This window comes from Schistocerca serialis, chromosome 3 (genome assembly GCF_023864345.2).
Source record: "Schistocerca serialis cubense isolate TAMUIC-IGC-003099 chromosome 3, iqSchSeri2.2, whole genome shotgun sequence".
Taxonomy (NCBI): domain Eukaryota; kingdom Metazoa; phylum Arthropoda; class Insecta; order Orthoptera; family Acrididae; genus Schistocerca; species Schistocerca serialis.
Window position 1 is genome coordinate 134,769,407 of NC_064640.1, and position 16,716 is coordinate 134,786,122.

Consider the following 16,716-nt stretch of genomic DNA (forward strand, 5'->3'; position numbering starts at 1 on the left):
AGATGCAGGTAGGGAAAGCTATTATGTTTAGATGTTTTGCTAGAATCTAAACCGGGTGGCGGGTTCGGCCACTTTGTTTACTGCAAGCTGACGCAAACTGACATATAACTCAGTGTACATAGCTTCCACCACCCAGACCAGAACAGAGCGGTTTTAAATTTGAAGGTATACATAGCTGTTTCTGACAAGGATCACCTGCAAACTGAGATAAAACCACTGAAGTACGTATTCTTAAAGAGCGGCCATAGTGATCGGGTTATTAAACTATCTCTCTCCAAAAAATGGAAACTCAGACACGTTTAAGAACAACAAGTGATCCACCTATGGCTTCTTCCTTTCTGTGAAAGTATACCTAGCAAAATATGTAGGGTCGTTGGCATGACATGGCATAATCAGCGGTTGCTGAGTACAGTCTCACTAATAAATACAGTGTCCCACGAGGAATGGTCAATTTTCGGGGATAGGACAGGAAGGCTCATTTGAAGCAAAAGACTTCACATGAACACACTCCCGAGAAAGAACACATTTAATGTTCATTTGTTTTTGGCCTAGTAGAGCGCATGCGATGCTGTTTCAAAATGGCGGAGCCAGTCTTCATTTTACGACATGCGAGGGAACAACTCAACCACACTTACCCTAATCGCTGGATTAGTAGTGGTAGTATAATTAACATACCTTCACCGAGGAGTCAAGCAGTATATTGCTCCCTCCTACGTACACCTCGCGAAGAGATCATGAGGATAAAATGAGAGAGATTAGAGCCCACACAGAGGCATACCGACAATCTTTCCTTCCACAAACGATACGAGACCCGAATAGAAGGGACAACCGATAGAGGTATTCAAAGTACCCTCCGCCACACACCGTCAGGTGGCTTGCGGAGTATGGATGCAGATGTAGATGTAGATGTAGGTGTTTGTGCCTTTCCCGCTCAACCTCTTTGATGTTTTATTAGAAGAGCGAATAACACGAAAGAATTACTTGCATTTTTTGGAAAATTCGTTTGTTGAACAGCTTGAGAACGTTCCTTTGGCCACGCGAACTGCAATGCTGTTTCAAAATGGCGGAGCCAGTCTGCATTTTACGACATGCGAGGGAATGACTCACCCACACTTACCTTAATCGCTGGATTAGTAGTGGTAGTATAAGTAACTGGCCTCCAAGATCGCCAGACCTTACGCCATTAAATTTTTGTTTATTTGGTGGGTGACGTCTGAGGTGTACAAACGGAAGGTGGAATACGAAGAACTGCTTGGTTCCTCATTAGCGAACGTGCAGAGACACCCGGTCAAGCGGCTCAACATTTTCTCACAAGAGTGCACAAATGCACTGAAGTTGACGGTGGGATATTTGAATATCTATTGTGAGTTGTACAGTGGCTGTAATGTGACGTGTACGATAATCTGTGGAGGTGAAAGTATTAAAAATTCGTATTTTTCAATTGATACATATTGTAATGTTTACTAATTGTTGTATATGTGTAGATGTGTAGACCTGAAAACATAGAAAATAAATAGCAATGTACATTAAATGCGTTCTATCTCGTAAACCATCCGGGAGAGGGAATATGTCCATATGAAGTTTTTTGCGTCAAATAATCGTTCATGTCAATTCCGTGTATATTGGTCATTCCCCCTGGGGCACCCTGTATAAAATTAAGTTTGATCAAACAAAAATCTTGTCCAACTCACTAATCTACTGAAACTCTTTCATCTAAGAGACCATAGAGACCAGAATGTGCAGCAACAACTTTCACTGGCAAGGAGGCTATAATCTTGGTGCTTCACGGAAGCGGGCTCTCGACGCTGGGATGTTAGAAAACATTGAGAATACCTACTCGTCATATTATTTGATCATAGTGCTATGTTAACACTACGTCCGAAGGATTTTTTATGTAAGTTGTTTTAAGAGTAGGGATCGAAAGAAAAAGAAAAAAATTGTTGAAGTACTTTTAATCTGGAAGTTAAAGAAAATGATATGAGAATTATACAATGCACTTCTTCACATCCGGTATTGGCGTCCTTGAAGGTTCTATGGGTATTAGGCCGTGGCCCAGGGCGTATTTCTCTAACGTTTCGTCTCCCTATACAGCAGACATCATCAGAGGCTATAACGACTCAGAAAGCAGATAAAATCTGAGTGGATGCAGCCTCTCGTGGTGTCTCCAGCGCTGGAAGACGAAACATTACCAGGAAATATACAGCACGACTTGGCCCTGGCCTAACGCCCAATAAACGAAGATCTCCAAGGACGCATGGCGAATTATGATGGATCTTCTGTGATGATGGCTTGAGAGCAGTGCATGCCATAAGTGAGGGGACGTGTTGTTGCAGGTTGACACCACCGTACCTTTTGGTGCTGTGCCTGGCCTACCTCGTGACCATCTGGTTCGCACACAACTCCGTCATGGACCCGCCAACCCAGGACCACCTCAACTGTCCCAAGTACTGGTGGCGGAACCTGCTCTACATCAACACGCTGTTCCCCGTCAATAACATGGTCAGTACTATCCACATATTAAAGGACTGTTATTAATAACTGAAGCGATTTCACAGATTGTTGTAGATATATTATTTGACATATTGTCAAATGGTTCAAATGGCTCTGAGCACTATGGGACTTAACGTCTGAGGACACCAGTCCCCTAGACTTAGAACTACTTAAGCTTAACTAACCCAAGGACATCACACACATCCATACCCGAGGCAGGATTCGAACCTGCGTCCGTAAAAGCAGCACGGTTCCGGACTGAAGCGCCTAGAACCGCTCGGCCACATACTGACATACTGTCACATGGCTTTGCACGTACATAGTAAAATCGAAAAAAGAATTTTTGACACATTACAAGTACATCTACACCTGCATCTACATGGATACTCTGCAAATCACATTTAAGCGACTGGCAGAGGGTTCATCGAACCACCTTCACAATTCTCTGTTATTCCAATCTCGTATAGCGCGCTGAAAGAATGGACCCCTATATCTTTCTGTACGAGCTCTGATTTCTCTTATTTTATCGTGGTGATCGTTCCTCCCTATGTAGGTCGGTGTCAACAAAAACGAAAAACGCCTTTCTTTTAACGGTTTCCAGCCCAAATCCTGTATCATTTCTGTGACACTCTCTCCCATATTTCGCGATAATACAAAACGTGCTGCCTTTCTTTGAATTTTTTCGATGTACTCCGTCAGTCCTATCTGGTAAGGATCCCACACCGCGCAGCAGTATTCTAAAAGAGGGCGGACAAGCGTAGTGTCTCCTTGGTAGGTCTATTACATATTCTAAGTGTCCTGCCAATAAAACGCAGTCTTTGGTTAGCCTTCCCCACAACATTTTATATGTGTTCCTTCCAATTTAAGTTGTTCGTAATTGTAGTACCTAGGTATTTAGTTGAATTTACGGCTTTTAGATAAGACTGATTTATCGTGTAACCGAGGTTTAACGAGTTCCTTTCAGCACTCATGTGGATGACCTCACACTTTTCGTTATTCGGCGTCATCTGCCACTTTTCGCACCATTCAGATATTTTTCTAAATCGTTTTGCAGTTTGCTTTGATTTTCTTATAACTTTATTAGTCGATAAACGACAGCGTCATCTGCAAACAACCGAAGACGGCTGCTCAGATTGTCTCCCAAATCGTTTATATAGATAAGGAACAGCAAAGGGCCTACGAGGTGCATTCAAGTTCTAAGGCCTCCGATTTTTTTCCTAATTAACTACTCACCCGAAATCGATGAAACTGGCGTTACTTCTCGACGTAATCGCCCTGCAGACGTACACATTTTTCACAGTGCTGACGCCATGATTCCATGGCAGCGGCGAAGGCTTCTTTAGGAGTCTGTTTTGACCACTGGAAAATCGCTGAGGCAATAGCAGCACGGCTGGTGAATGTGCGGCCACGGAGAGTGTCTTTCATTGTTGGAAAAAACCAAAAGTCACTAGGAGCCAGGTCAGGTGCGTAGGGAGCATGAGGAATCACTTCAAAGTTGTTATCACGAAGAAACTGTTGCGTAACGTTAGCTCGATGTGCGGGTGCGTTGTCTTGGTGAAACAGCACACGCGCAGCCCTTCCCGGACGTTTTTGTTGCAGTGCAGGATGGAATTTGTTCTTCAAAACATTTTCGTAGGATGCACCTGTTACCGTAGTGCCCTTTGGAACGCAATGGGTAAGGATTACGCCCTCGCTGTCCCAGAACATGGACACCATCATTTTTTCAGCACTGGCGGTTACCCGAAATTTTTTTGGTGGCGGTGAATCTGTGTACTTCCATTGAGCTGACTGGCGCTTTGTTTCTGGATTGAAAAGTGGCATCCACGTCTCATCCATTGTCACAACCGACGAAAAGAAAGTCCCATTCATGCTGTCGTTGCGCGTCAACATTGCTTGGCAACATGCCACACGGGCAGCCATGTGGTCGTCCGTCAGCATTCGTGGCACCCACCTGGATGACACTTTTCGCATTTTCAGGTCGTCATGCAGGATTGTGTGCACAGAACCCACAGAAATGCCAACTCTGGAGGCGATCTGTTCAACAGTCATTCGGCGATCCCCCAAAACAATTCTCTCCACTTTCTCGATCATGTCGTCAGACCGGCTTGTGCGAGCCCGAGGTTGTTTCGGTTTGTTGTCACACGATGTTCTGCCTTCATTAAACTGTCGCATCCACGAACACACTTTCGACACATCCATAACTGCATCACCACATGTCTCCTTCAACTGTCGATGAATTTCAATTGGTTTCACACAACGCAAATTCAGAGAACGAATGATTGCACGCTGTTCAAGTAAGGAAAACATTTTACATTTTAAGTATTTAAAACAGTTCTCATTCTCGCTGCTGGCGGTAAAATTCCATCTGCTGTACGGTGCTGCCAGCTCTGGTACGTATTGATAATGAACGCAGCCTCATTTTAAAACAATGCGCATGTTTCTATCTCTTTCCAGTCCGGAGAAAAAAAATCGGAGGCCTTAGAACTTGAATGCATAACACTACCTTGGGGAACGCCAGAAATCACTTCTGTTTTACTCGATGACTTTCCGTCAGTTAATACGAACTGTGACCTCTCTGACAGAAAATCACAAATTCAGTCACATAACTGAGACGATATTCCATAAGCACGCAATTTCACTACGAGCCGCTTGTGTGGTACAGTGTCAAAAGCCTTCCGGAAATCCAGAAATACGTAATCGATCTGAAATTCCATGTCAATAGCACTCGACACTTCATGTGAATAAAGAGCTAGTTGTGTTTCACAGGAACAAAGGTTTCTAAACCCATGCTGACTGTGTGTCAATAGACAGTTTTCTTTGAGGTAATTCATAATGTTCGAACACAATATATGTTCTAAAATCCTGCTTCATATCGACGTTAACGATATGGGCCTGTAATTTAGTGGATTGGTACTCCATATGTGCCTCACCGCTACTGATTTTGCAGGCATCAAGTCGATAATTAAGTTCTCCTAGCATTCAGCGCAGCATGTCCCCGCCAACCTATTCAAAAGCACTGCTGATGCGAACTCGCAGTCCTGGTGGGTTTGTTGGTGAAGTGAGGCGTAAACACTGAATCGTTCATACACAAAAACGTTGCGTTTGGTTAGGTCGGGAGAGCGTAGAGGTGACGACAAGAGTTGCTGACCATCAGCCCCACCACGGCCGATCCATCTGTTTCTCAATTTCCCGTTCAAGAACTCACTGACCATACCTCGCCGAATGGAGTTGGCAGTTGGTGTGTTTTGGTTGAACTACGTTGTGAAGTGTTCTTATACTGTTACATCGAGCGAGGTGACGCAGTGGTTACCACATTGGACTCGCATTCGGGAGGACGACGGTTCAATCCCGCGTCCGGCCACCCAGATTTAGGTTTTCCGTGATTTCCCTAAATCGCTCCAGGCAAATGCCGGGATGGTTCCTTTGAAAGGGCACGGCCGATTTCCTTCCTCGTCCTTCCCCAATCCGAGCTTGTGCTCCGTCTCTAATGACCTCGTTGTCGACGGGACGTTAAACACTAATCTCCTCCTTCTCCTCCTCCTTGCACTATTATGGCAAACTGATGTGAGTTCATTTCAGACACAACATACGTTTTAACGGCGCCTGTCGCCATCTTGCCGAGCTGCTGACTTCTGCGCTCTTAAGGTAGAAATCTGAAGTGTACCTGCAACAATACAAAACTTTTTGAGGTTTTCTATATGTGCGTTGAGTTGTGTGGCAATGTGTCAATTAATGTAGCAACAGTGAATTTATGAAATCGCTTCAGTCATTTATAATAACCTTGTATTTTCCAATTATCTACAGGATATTGTAGCTCTTCTTAATTTCAGAGCTTGCAAGGAAAAGTTGGAGAAAATTTCCACTTTATGCAGGATAAAATTCATTTACTTCCTTTCTTTTATCCATACATGTTTCAGCGCTTTATCTCCTAGCTTCAGTGTTTTTTTATTAATTCAATTATTCTGCCTTGCATAACGACATCTATTATTTTCTGCTGGTAATTTCATATGTAACATCCTCCATACTATTGCTAATATACAACTAGCCACTAAAATTACAACACCAGGAAGCATAGCATATAACGAAATTTTCTTTATTGTGAGGATCTGGGATATCCGTGGTGAGAAATTTATGTACTGAGTTGCCTCCTCTGGCAGCAACAGTGATTCCAACCCTGAGTTGAACGGAGCTTGGCTATCAGATACGGGTACATTGTTCCATGCTGCTTGGGCTCTGTGCCAGAATTCTTCATTCGAAGAGGCTGTCTCTCGGCAAGCCATAACCAGATGTTTTCATTGGATGAGAGATCTGTAGAGCATGAAGTCCACGGCAACAGTCGAACACCCTCTGTATTGAGATAGGTCAGGACAGCACGGGAAATAGGCGGTCTTGTGTAATCTTGTTGAAGGATAACGTCTGAGAGACTTCGAAGATAGAGCACAGCCACCAAACACAACACATCATGAATGCAATGGCTGTTGTCCAAACTACCTGCTATGCGCACTAGCGATGATCGTGTCGTGCACCAATTGCACTCCAGACTGTAAAGCCAGCTGCTGGGCCTGCGTGACGATGACGAACGTAATCTTGCAACGTTCGTTCTCCTTGGAGTTTCCACGCGCAGATACGTCTATTGTCAAGTTATACTAGAACCGGACCGCGTCTCAACAGGCAACTGTAGAGTGAAAGGTCCATTGTGGAAACGATCTCCTAGGCTGGACCTAAGCCATTTCTCCAAAACTTCGTCCAGTAGTACTAGTCCAGCTTTTGTGTAGTATGGGAGGTAGGAGAGAGCTACTGGCGGAGGTAAAACTAGAGGGCGGTTCGTAGTCCTGTCTGCATAGAATGAAACTCATCTAGTTGTGAATTGAAGTTCAATATTGTCAACTGTAAGAAATTGTAAAAATAAATAAATTTTACTATTTCATTCAAGTATGGTGGTAGAAGGTTTTATTCTAATGTCTTAATATGTTCTGTGTACTTTACAAATATGCACTGTTATATGATTGTTTATGTGCAGTGCATGATATGGAGTTGGTACCTGGCGAACGACACCCAGTTCTACGCCCTGGGAATGATACTGCTGCTTGTGTCTTCAGTGTAAGTGACCTTTAGCGCTTTAACGAATTAATTTTTTCCATTTCCCGTTTTCCTTTTCTCAAAGCTAGTTTAGTACTTTTGTCAAAGCTAGTTTAGTACTTTGATATATATGGTAATCCAGCTGCTCATATCGTTGTCGTTTGATGTAACCTGCAATCCTCTACTGGGACTTCAACAATTACGAGGGAGATTTTAATACTCTGTCGTTAGCTACGCGCAGACTATTAGTTCCACAGAAAAAATGGGCAGGGTCTTTTTGTAGGAAATTTATTGTAGCTAAATGTTGTACTAGGATACTTTTTGCTGGGGGCCACGGTTTTCGAGTTATTCAAGAAAAACGTTCAAAAGTGACCTTTAAACGCACCTCCACCCCCACACTCATACGTCACCAGACAGGATTTCTCGTATACTCTACGTGGCACTCTCTCCTACCACTGCACAAAAATTTCGGACTACGAGAACTATTCCCGATATTCAACCGTTTTTGGTCTCTATTAATTGGGATATTACGTCACCAGCATAGTCGGCTGTTTCGTTAACGTGATTAATTTAAACGTGCCCATAAGGTTAATAAAAGATAAACAGCTGCTGAAAACGTTACGCTAAAACTAATTATATTGACAATTCGATCCAAATGTAACCCTTACAAGCACAGTAGTTTCGTATTCAGAAGGCTTGACGAGAACAACGACGTAATTACTTATTTTATGCTGCTAAAATTCGCAAAATTGTTAGGTAAAATTTACATAAACGTCAATTTCACAATTTTTAAGTGGTCGACTAAGCTGGTAGCGTAACAAGGATTGTCGTTGAAGACGAAAGAAGATCGAATGTGAGAAGTAATTCGTGCAGCAGCAAATTTTTGTGCAGTGGTAGGAGGGAGTGCCACGAACAATATACTAGAAACCTTGACCGGTGGGGCCTTAGTGTGGGAGTGAGTGTGCGTTTGAAGGTCACTTTTAAACGTTTTTCTTGAATAACTCAAAAACTACGGCCTCTAACGAAAACGTGCCACAGTACAAAATTTTATATTAAATTTCATATAAAAATGTCCCGTTCATTTTTTCTGTAGGAATAAGAGTTTCGCGTAGCGAGTAAGGAAATATGAAAGCCTTGTGGATGGTTTCAAGAGAATATGAAAACCTTGATAGTGGTTTTTGAAGGGCAGATATAGCACTGCGGGTTACATAAAACGACGTCGGTAGGGGCATCTGAATCACGTGTAACTGTATAATACCCAGAAATCTTCTTGTCTTCCTGGTTACAAAGAACTAGTAACCGCTTTCCTTAATGTTCTAAGACAAGTGGAGGAAAACTGGATTTCTATTGATCTCACCTTCACATTCTCATGTGACGCACGATCATCATTTTTTGAAAAGTAACAAGTGTTTTAGTGTCAACATTAATCTGGTAAACCTGCTACCTATTTATCAGATAAACTTATTATTCACGTTCTTTATTTTATCGAAACACGGCAGTGGTATTTCTGTATCTGAATGATTCTTGTTGAGTGTATACTTACGTTGTTTAACCGAAAGACACTAGTCACATTATCAATCACATATTACTCCCTATAATTCAAACACACATACTAGCCTTAGTGAAATTTTGGGAAGAAATGTATATCAATGACAATTCATTAATTACGAAATTTCCAATCATTTTATCACCCTTGGACATAAAATGCGTTACTGTGTATAAAAGCGATCTGTCAGGCATCAGCAACTTAGGAAACAGTCATTAACTAGACGGTCTAAATTTGTAATTACATAGTCTTATGACTGATAATATATCTCACTAAACAAGTCGTAATATTGGTACGTCTCAAGAGCAAGAACGCAGTGGGCATTAGGGTGCGCACAGAAAGAAAGCGGGTTACCTACGTAGGGGAACCCAGCGCGAGGTGGCTTTAGCCAGCACGGAAGATATTTCCTCGTTATCTAATGAGGCAGTACACAATGGCAGCTGGGTGGCAGCGCGACCGACGTGCCCTCGCGCCTGCTGGCGAGCTGGAATGAATGAGACACATTCTTTGCCTGCTTTCGGCGCACCGGTTGGCGCTGCGCTTCATGGTGAAGTGCCCAAAATTTCGATATTCTCATTGAAGTGAGACGCTGCACCAAATTCAAAAAAGTTTGCAATGAAATATATGAGTCACTATGATTTTGAGTTTGGTGCATATTACACCATATGTTGCTGTGAATGAAATTTGGGTAAGATATTGAATTTTTCTTAGGACTTGAGAGGAGGTCTCTGTCTGTCTCCAATTTCGAGAAAATGGAATTTATGTTGCGCGTACACTTCCGATTGCCCGCGCCCGAGAATTAAATATTCAAAAAATGGTTCAAATGGCTCTGATTACTATGGGACTCAACAGTTGAGGTCGTCAGTCCTCTAGAAATTAAAACTACTTAAACCTAACTAACCTAAGGACATCACACACATCCATGGCCGAGGCAGGATTCGAATCTGCGACTGTAGCGGTCGCGTGGTTTCAGACTGAAGCGCCTAGAACCTCTCGGCCACACCGGCAGGCTGAAATATACGTAACATACCTCATATCTCCTAAAACATTCAAGATATCAATATGAGATTTTCGTATGTCATACCACGCAAAGTGGAGAGAATTTTGCTATATGGCTAACAAATGGAACTTTCTTACCTACGGCGAGATAGCAGAATCTATGGTTTTTATTTTATTTTTTCAGTTAACAACTGTAATTTATTTAGCAGTTTTCGACAGCTATTGAAAAGCGAATTTGCTGTTATGAAAAAAAATCGCGAAATTTCTTATATTACAGCAAACCGACACAATGAGGTTTACCGTAAGGTACTGACCGCCTTGGTCGCCTATTGCTTGTTTAATAAGACACTCTGTTTCAAGATTCTGTCGCAATAGCTATTGCAAGAATAGTTTGCACAATTTGTACTCTGTTTTGGCAAAAAAATTAAACCTGTCAACAAGAGAAAAGTAATCGTTTCTCATAACTGATGAAGCTTCTTCATAGGAGAAATTATTAACAATTGAGAAACAAATAAATCGCAATTCCGTTGCAGTTTTGGTGGAATCCTGTAACTTACCGTATTTGTAATAGTGAACGTCTGGAATGATGACTTAAAAACTCCGTCCGAACAGGCCTTGAAGCGCAATGGTACCGACCGACCGCCGTGTCATCCTCAGCCCACAGGCATAACTGGATGCGGATATGGAGGGGCATGTGTTCAGCACACAGCTCTCCCAGTTGTCAGTTGTCGTGACTGCAGGAATGGAGACTTATCAAAGGATTTTCTCCCTGTTGCTCTTGAGACATATGAAAATAATTCGCAGTATTTAGTGTATCATATTTCTGTTCGTATCCCCATTCAGACTGAAGTGGTGAACTTCTCCACCATAATTATCTTTTAATGTGTTAAAGATATGTCACGTAGACCTATGATCTATTTTAACGTTAATGAGTAGTCCCAAGAAGATAATAAATTAATTTGATTAGCGTGTTGTTGTAACATTCTTATCCGCAGACACACAGGCACGAAGTTTGTTATATATTCCTAATAGAACAATATTGCATTTTTTCTGTAGAGTAGAACAGACACAATAAAACACTTTTGTAACTCTGAAGCCGTGAAGACTTGCAGAACTGTGCCAATTATTCGTGAAAGGCAATATCACTAACGCATTAAAATATTAGTAGTAAGAAGATTCACTCCCTCACTCTGTACTGGGATAGGAACAGGTAGATAGTATGGTATTTGCTGTACTTTTTCATATGTCAAATATTATTGAGGCGTAGAAAGAAAATCCTTTGGTATGTTTCAGTTCCAGCTGTTCGCTGGTTACAGGATTCCTCTGAAATTGAAACAGAATGGGCTATTCATTTTCATCTCGGTTATTAATTTTTTAACCAAAAATCGCCACTCATGACGCTTTTCGGAATCGTTCCTTCTGTTGCAATTTCAGAGTTATCTTGTAACCCAACGTATTTTTAATAAGGAACAGGAGAAACTGAAACTTAGCAATTGATTCTTCCTGTATCTTAAACGTCCTGAAACAATGATTTATTAAGAGAGGAACTGAAGAAAAATCAGTCAATAGCTTATCAAGAAGTACATTCTCGATATGAAGATAAACATCTAATTTCTTCACTTAGCAAATCGCGTTTCACCAGCTATCGATGGCCCTAAAAATTACATTGTTTCAAAATTAATGAACCGCTTGAGATTACTCATTGAGGTTAAAATAAATTTTAAATATGTATAATCTATCTTTAACACATTAAAAAATAATTATGTTGAGGAAGTTCACCACTTCACTCTGAATGGGGATATGAATAGAATTTCCTGCGAATTATTTTCATATTTCTCAGATGAACAACAGGAAAAAAAAACCATTTGGTAAGTTTCCATTCCAGTCATTCAATGTTAACAATACTCTGGGTTACAGAATTCTGCCAAAACTACAACAGAATTGGCGATTTGTTTTTGTCTGAATCGTTAACAATTCATCTTATGAATAAGCTTCATCAGTCATGAAGAATGGCTACATTTCCATTGTTGACAGTTTAATTTTCTTTTTCTTATTTTTTTGTCAAAACACAGAATAAATTGTACAAACTCACCTTGCAGTAGCTATTGCAATAGAATCTTGAAAGAGCGTCTTATTAAACAAGCAATAGACGACCAAGGTGGTCGTCTTACGGTAAACCTCATTGTCCCTACAAAGTCCCAATTTTTACACAGTCTAAGTTTTACACAGTCCAATGCAGCCACTGTCACGAATGATGATGATGATGATGATGAAATGATGAGGACAACACAAACACCCAATCCCTGGGCAGAGAAAATTCCCAATCCGACCGGGAATCAATCCTGGGACCCGGTGATCCAGCGGCAGCAACGCTAGCCACTAGACCACGAGCTGCAAATGAGAAGATCACAATAAGTATGAATAATAGCGAAATGATGGGCACATCACTATGAAGATGACATATAAAGCTGTGCGTAACGCAAAAAATCAAATTTTTTGGATGAATAGCTTCTGTAAAATCGTGTGAAAAAGACTACAGAGATTACGGTACGCGCTTGGCGTTCTACTCGTAATGGCAAAGCTGTACCGCGACCAGCAGGCTAACCAGCGTTCTTTGTCCGCACTCGTATGTGAGTGTAGCTGCGCTGGACAGCACGCCGAGTCGGCACACAAGCTAATTGGCTTTCCGTTTTTACTCTTAGTCGCGCTACGGGTTTCGCCTGTGAGCTACCCAACAATATGTCTGAATTCCTCGCATGAAACTTCCACGCATGCCTTCGTCACGGAATTTTATTACATAAAAGTTTGCAGAAGTATTCTATTAACACCCGTCGAATCCAGCTACAGTTTCTGCCGAGTTATTATACACTCTAAACAGTAAACCCCGACTGAAAACATTCCCTTATAACGCAGACGCACACCCATAGGTCTCGTATTGCAGCGATATTTTGTCTCACTTGTGTTAAGGATCATCTCTTGCATGGCAGACTTGAGCTTTACACTCAATGATTTTCGGGTCAATGTCCACATTATGTGCGTAATACAAGTCCTGTCTCACTTACGGTAAGCGTATATTTATTTAATTCGTGAGAGTGAATTATTAATATGAATATCAGACAGCTACACTGCTCTTTAAATGGTTTTTATTTTATAAATCACTCACGATGAGCCCATTTCGGCATATTGCGCCGCGCGGTCTCGGGCGCCTTGTCACGGTCCGCGCGGCTTCCCCCGTCGGAGGTTCGAGTCCTCCCTCGGGAATGGGTCTGTGTGTTGTCCTTGGCGTAAGTTAGTTTAAGTTAGATTAAGTAGTGCGTAAGCTTAGGGACCGATAAGCTCAGCAGTTTGGTCCCATAGGAACTTACCACAAATTTCCAAATTTTCCGGTATATTGCCATCATCAGGTGTTCTGTAAATACGTAAGTAAGTTACGGTAACTATGACTAGAAAAGTTATAATACATTCGTTTAGTGTTTTCACCTTACAGTTAATATCGTTGATACAATGTCCTTTCCTTTTTTAGAATTATTAGTTTCTCCTTAGAAATACGTTGGACACGTACCAGTGGTATTACATGTTTACATAGCTTTTTTATTATTTTTATAGATTTGGTTCTAATTATGTTTTTGCCTGGAATTTGTTTTAGTTTTAGTGAAATTTTTGTGTTATATTTTTATTTTTTCGTAATAATTTTGTTATTGTCAATGATTTGTGATTTTTTCTTGGTGTTATGTCTTTGTTGTATACTCTTCATGTTGCCATCGCTGTTGCTATGGATATGTATTATTTAGTGTCTCTGATATATTTCTTTATCCGTTTTCTTGCTTTATAATGTGAATAAAGTTTTCTATGTACTTTTTGTGCATTAGGTCGGTTTTTTCATTCAGTAAATTTGTGGGGTTACTGTATGCATGTGAATATATCTCTGTTTCCTTTTGCGTAAATGGAGGATTTATAGTGCTTCGTTTATGGGTTTTACATCGTGTTTTTCTGTTTGTAGATATTGAAAAAATGGGGATTGGTTGGTTTCACTTGCCCTGGTCTGCTCTTTATATCTAATGTCGTATAACTATGATTAGAAAAGTTATAATACATTCGTTTGGTGTTTTTACGTTACATGTAAATAAAAACCATCTGAAGAGCATTGTAGCTGGCTGATATACATAATAATCACGTCATTAGAGGACATATTTTTCTCAGCGAGTCCCAAATAACAAAAGTGAATTTTTACGTAACACAGCTGTAATACCCAAACACTTCGCTGCAGGAAGCAAGGGGAGTCTTTTCACCGCGGATGATGCCTACAGAGATTCAGAACTTCTACTGTTCAGATCAGTTACGACACCATGACTTGATATTGTCAAACTACACTTCTGCTCAGTGATGCTGAGCAAGCCGCAGACTTCTCACCGAGAGGTTCAAATTCAAATGGCTCTAAGCACTATGGGACTTAACATCTGAGGTCATCAGTCCCCCCGCTGAAAGGCGTTTGGGACATGCCGGCGAATAATAATCCACATGTTCATCTCTGAGTATTGAAATATAAGTTCTTCTAATACAGAGATTTTTAACAGAGCTCGGCTGCGAATATCATTCACGGCATTTAGTAGTTCAGTAACACATTTTTTGCATAACTTCTGATACAGATGTTAGGGCAGATAACAGTGTGTGGACTGCATCGAAGACGTTACTGATACAGCTTAGTCTGGGCTTGTTACGCATGCAACAATAACTATCTGACGGATAACCAATCACAGATTGTATAACGTTTCTCTCGTCTTGGCAACAAAACAGATCAGTGCGACTATTGACCGTGTTGTCGATAGGTCTAGCACAGGCCGAGTGCGTGACAATCCCCACACGATGAGCAAGACATTAGAGCTCAGGTTAGGAGATCGATACCAAATACACAGCACATTCCAAGCCCAAAGTTGTGCACTCATTTGACATTTCTGGAGAAACAGTGAAAAAGATCTACCGATGATAGCTCGGTTCGCGTAACACAGACACTGAAATGGCCAACACCGCGTGGATTCCAGGGGTTCCCAAAGGGTGGCTCGTATTGTTACAGCGGATAGGCAATCCATAGTGCTGCCGATCTCTCGAAAATTCACAGTTGAACAACAATGTGTGAGCTGCCGTACTATTCAGACCTACTTCTTCGCTGTGGGGTACAATAAAAATCGCCCTATAGTACCTCTGCTAACCACGCGCCACGGAGCACGGTCGTTAACACGAATGCAGGACTATTGCGATCGGACCCTTGAAGGATAGACAAGTTCGCTTGGACCAATGAGGCGTGAAGAATGTGGATACATTTCGATCATTGGCTACGATTGCAGGGAACTTTTCAAACATCAACTGTCTCTTCACATAATGAAGTTGGTTGAATTATCGGTATCGGATGTCGGCTGTAACGCATAAGGTTAAGATGTGATGCATGACGACGTAGTGCGCTAATAGAGATAGAGCAGAACTTTGAAAATATTTATTTTGCTTCTACATTATTTTTTGGAATATACACCATGCGATCAAAAGTATCCGGATACCTCGCTGAAAATGACTTACAAGTTCGCGGCGCCCTCCATCGGTAATGCTGGAATTCAATTTGGTGCTGGCCCACCCTTAGCCTTGATGATAGCTTCCACTCTCGCAGGCATACGTTCAGTTACGTGCTGGAAGGTTTCTTGGGGAATGGCAGCCCATTCTTCACGGAGTGCTGCACTGGGGAGAAGTACCGACGTCGGTCGGTGAGGCCTGGCACGCAGTTGACATTCCAAAACATCCCAAAGGTGTTCTATTGGATTCAAGTCAGGACTCTGTGCAGGCCGGCCGTGCGGTTCTGGCGCTGCAGTCCGGAACCGCGGGACTGCTACGGTCGCAGGTTCGAATCCTGCCTCGGACATGGGTGTGTGTGATGTCCTTAGGTTAGTTAGGTTTAAGTAGTTCTAAGTTCTAGGGGACTTATGACCTAAGATGTTGAGTCCCATAGTGCTCAGAGCCATTTGAACCATTTGAACTCTGTACAGGCCAGTCTATTACAAGGATGTTATTGTCGTGTAACCACTCTGCCTAAAACCGTGCATTATGAACAGGTGTTCGATCGTGTTGAAAGATGCAATGGCCATCCCCGAATTGCTCTTCAAGAGTGGGAAGCACGAAGGTGGTCAAAACATCAATGTAGGCCTGTGCTGTGATAGTGCCACGCAAAACAACAAGCCTACTCCATGAAAAACACGGCCACACCGTAAAACCACCGCCTCCGGATTTTACTGTTGGCACTACAAACGCTGGCAGATGGCGTTCACCGGGCATTCGCCATTCTCACACCCTGCCATCGGATCACCACATTGTGTACCGTGAATCTACACTCCACACAACGTTTTTCCACTGTTTAATCGTCCAATGTTTACGCTCCTTACACCAAACGAGGAGTCATTTGGCGTTTACCTGCGTGATGTGTGGCTTATGAGCAGCCGCTCGACCATTAAATCCAAGTTTTATCACCTCCCGCGTAACTCTCATAGTCCTTACAATGGATCCTGATGCAGTTTGGAATTCCTGTGTGATGGTCTGGATAAATGTCTGCCTATTACATTACG

The 16,716-nt window shown here is 42.0% G+C and overlaps 1 protein-coding gene across 1 annotated transcript in view; it reads left to right on the plus strand.

Annotated features, from left to right (window-relative positions):
* LOC126470719 (nose resistant to fluoxetine protein 6-like) overlaps nucleotides 1-16,716 on the plus strand; it is a 185,110-nt gene that overhangs the window by 124,126 nt on the left and 44,268 nt on the right. The window contains exons 9-10 of the mRNA XM_050098722.1: nucleotides 2,334-2,499; nucleotides 7,511-7,590. Coding sequence (XP_049954679.1) covers nucleotides 2,334-2,499; nucleotides 7,511-7,590 — 246 coding nt within the window. The remainder of the gene's footprint in view (nucleotides 1-2,333; nucleotides 2,500-7,510; nucleotides 7,591-16,716) is intronic.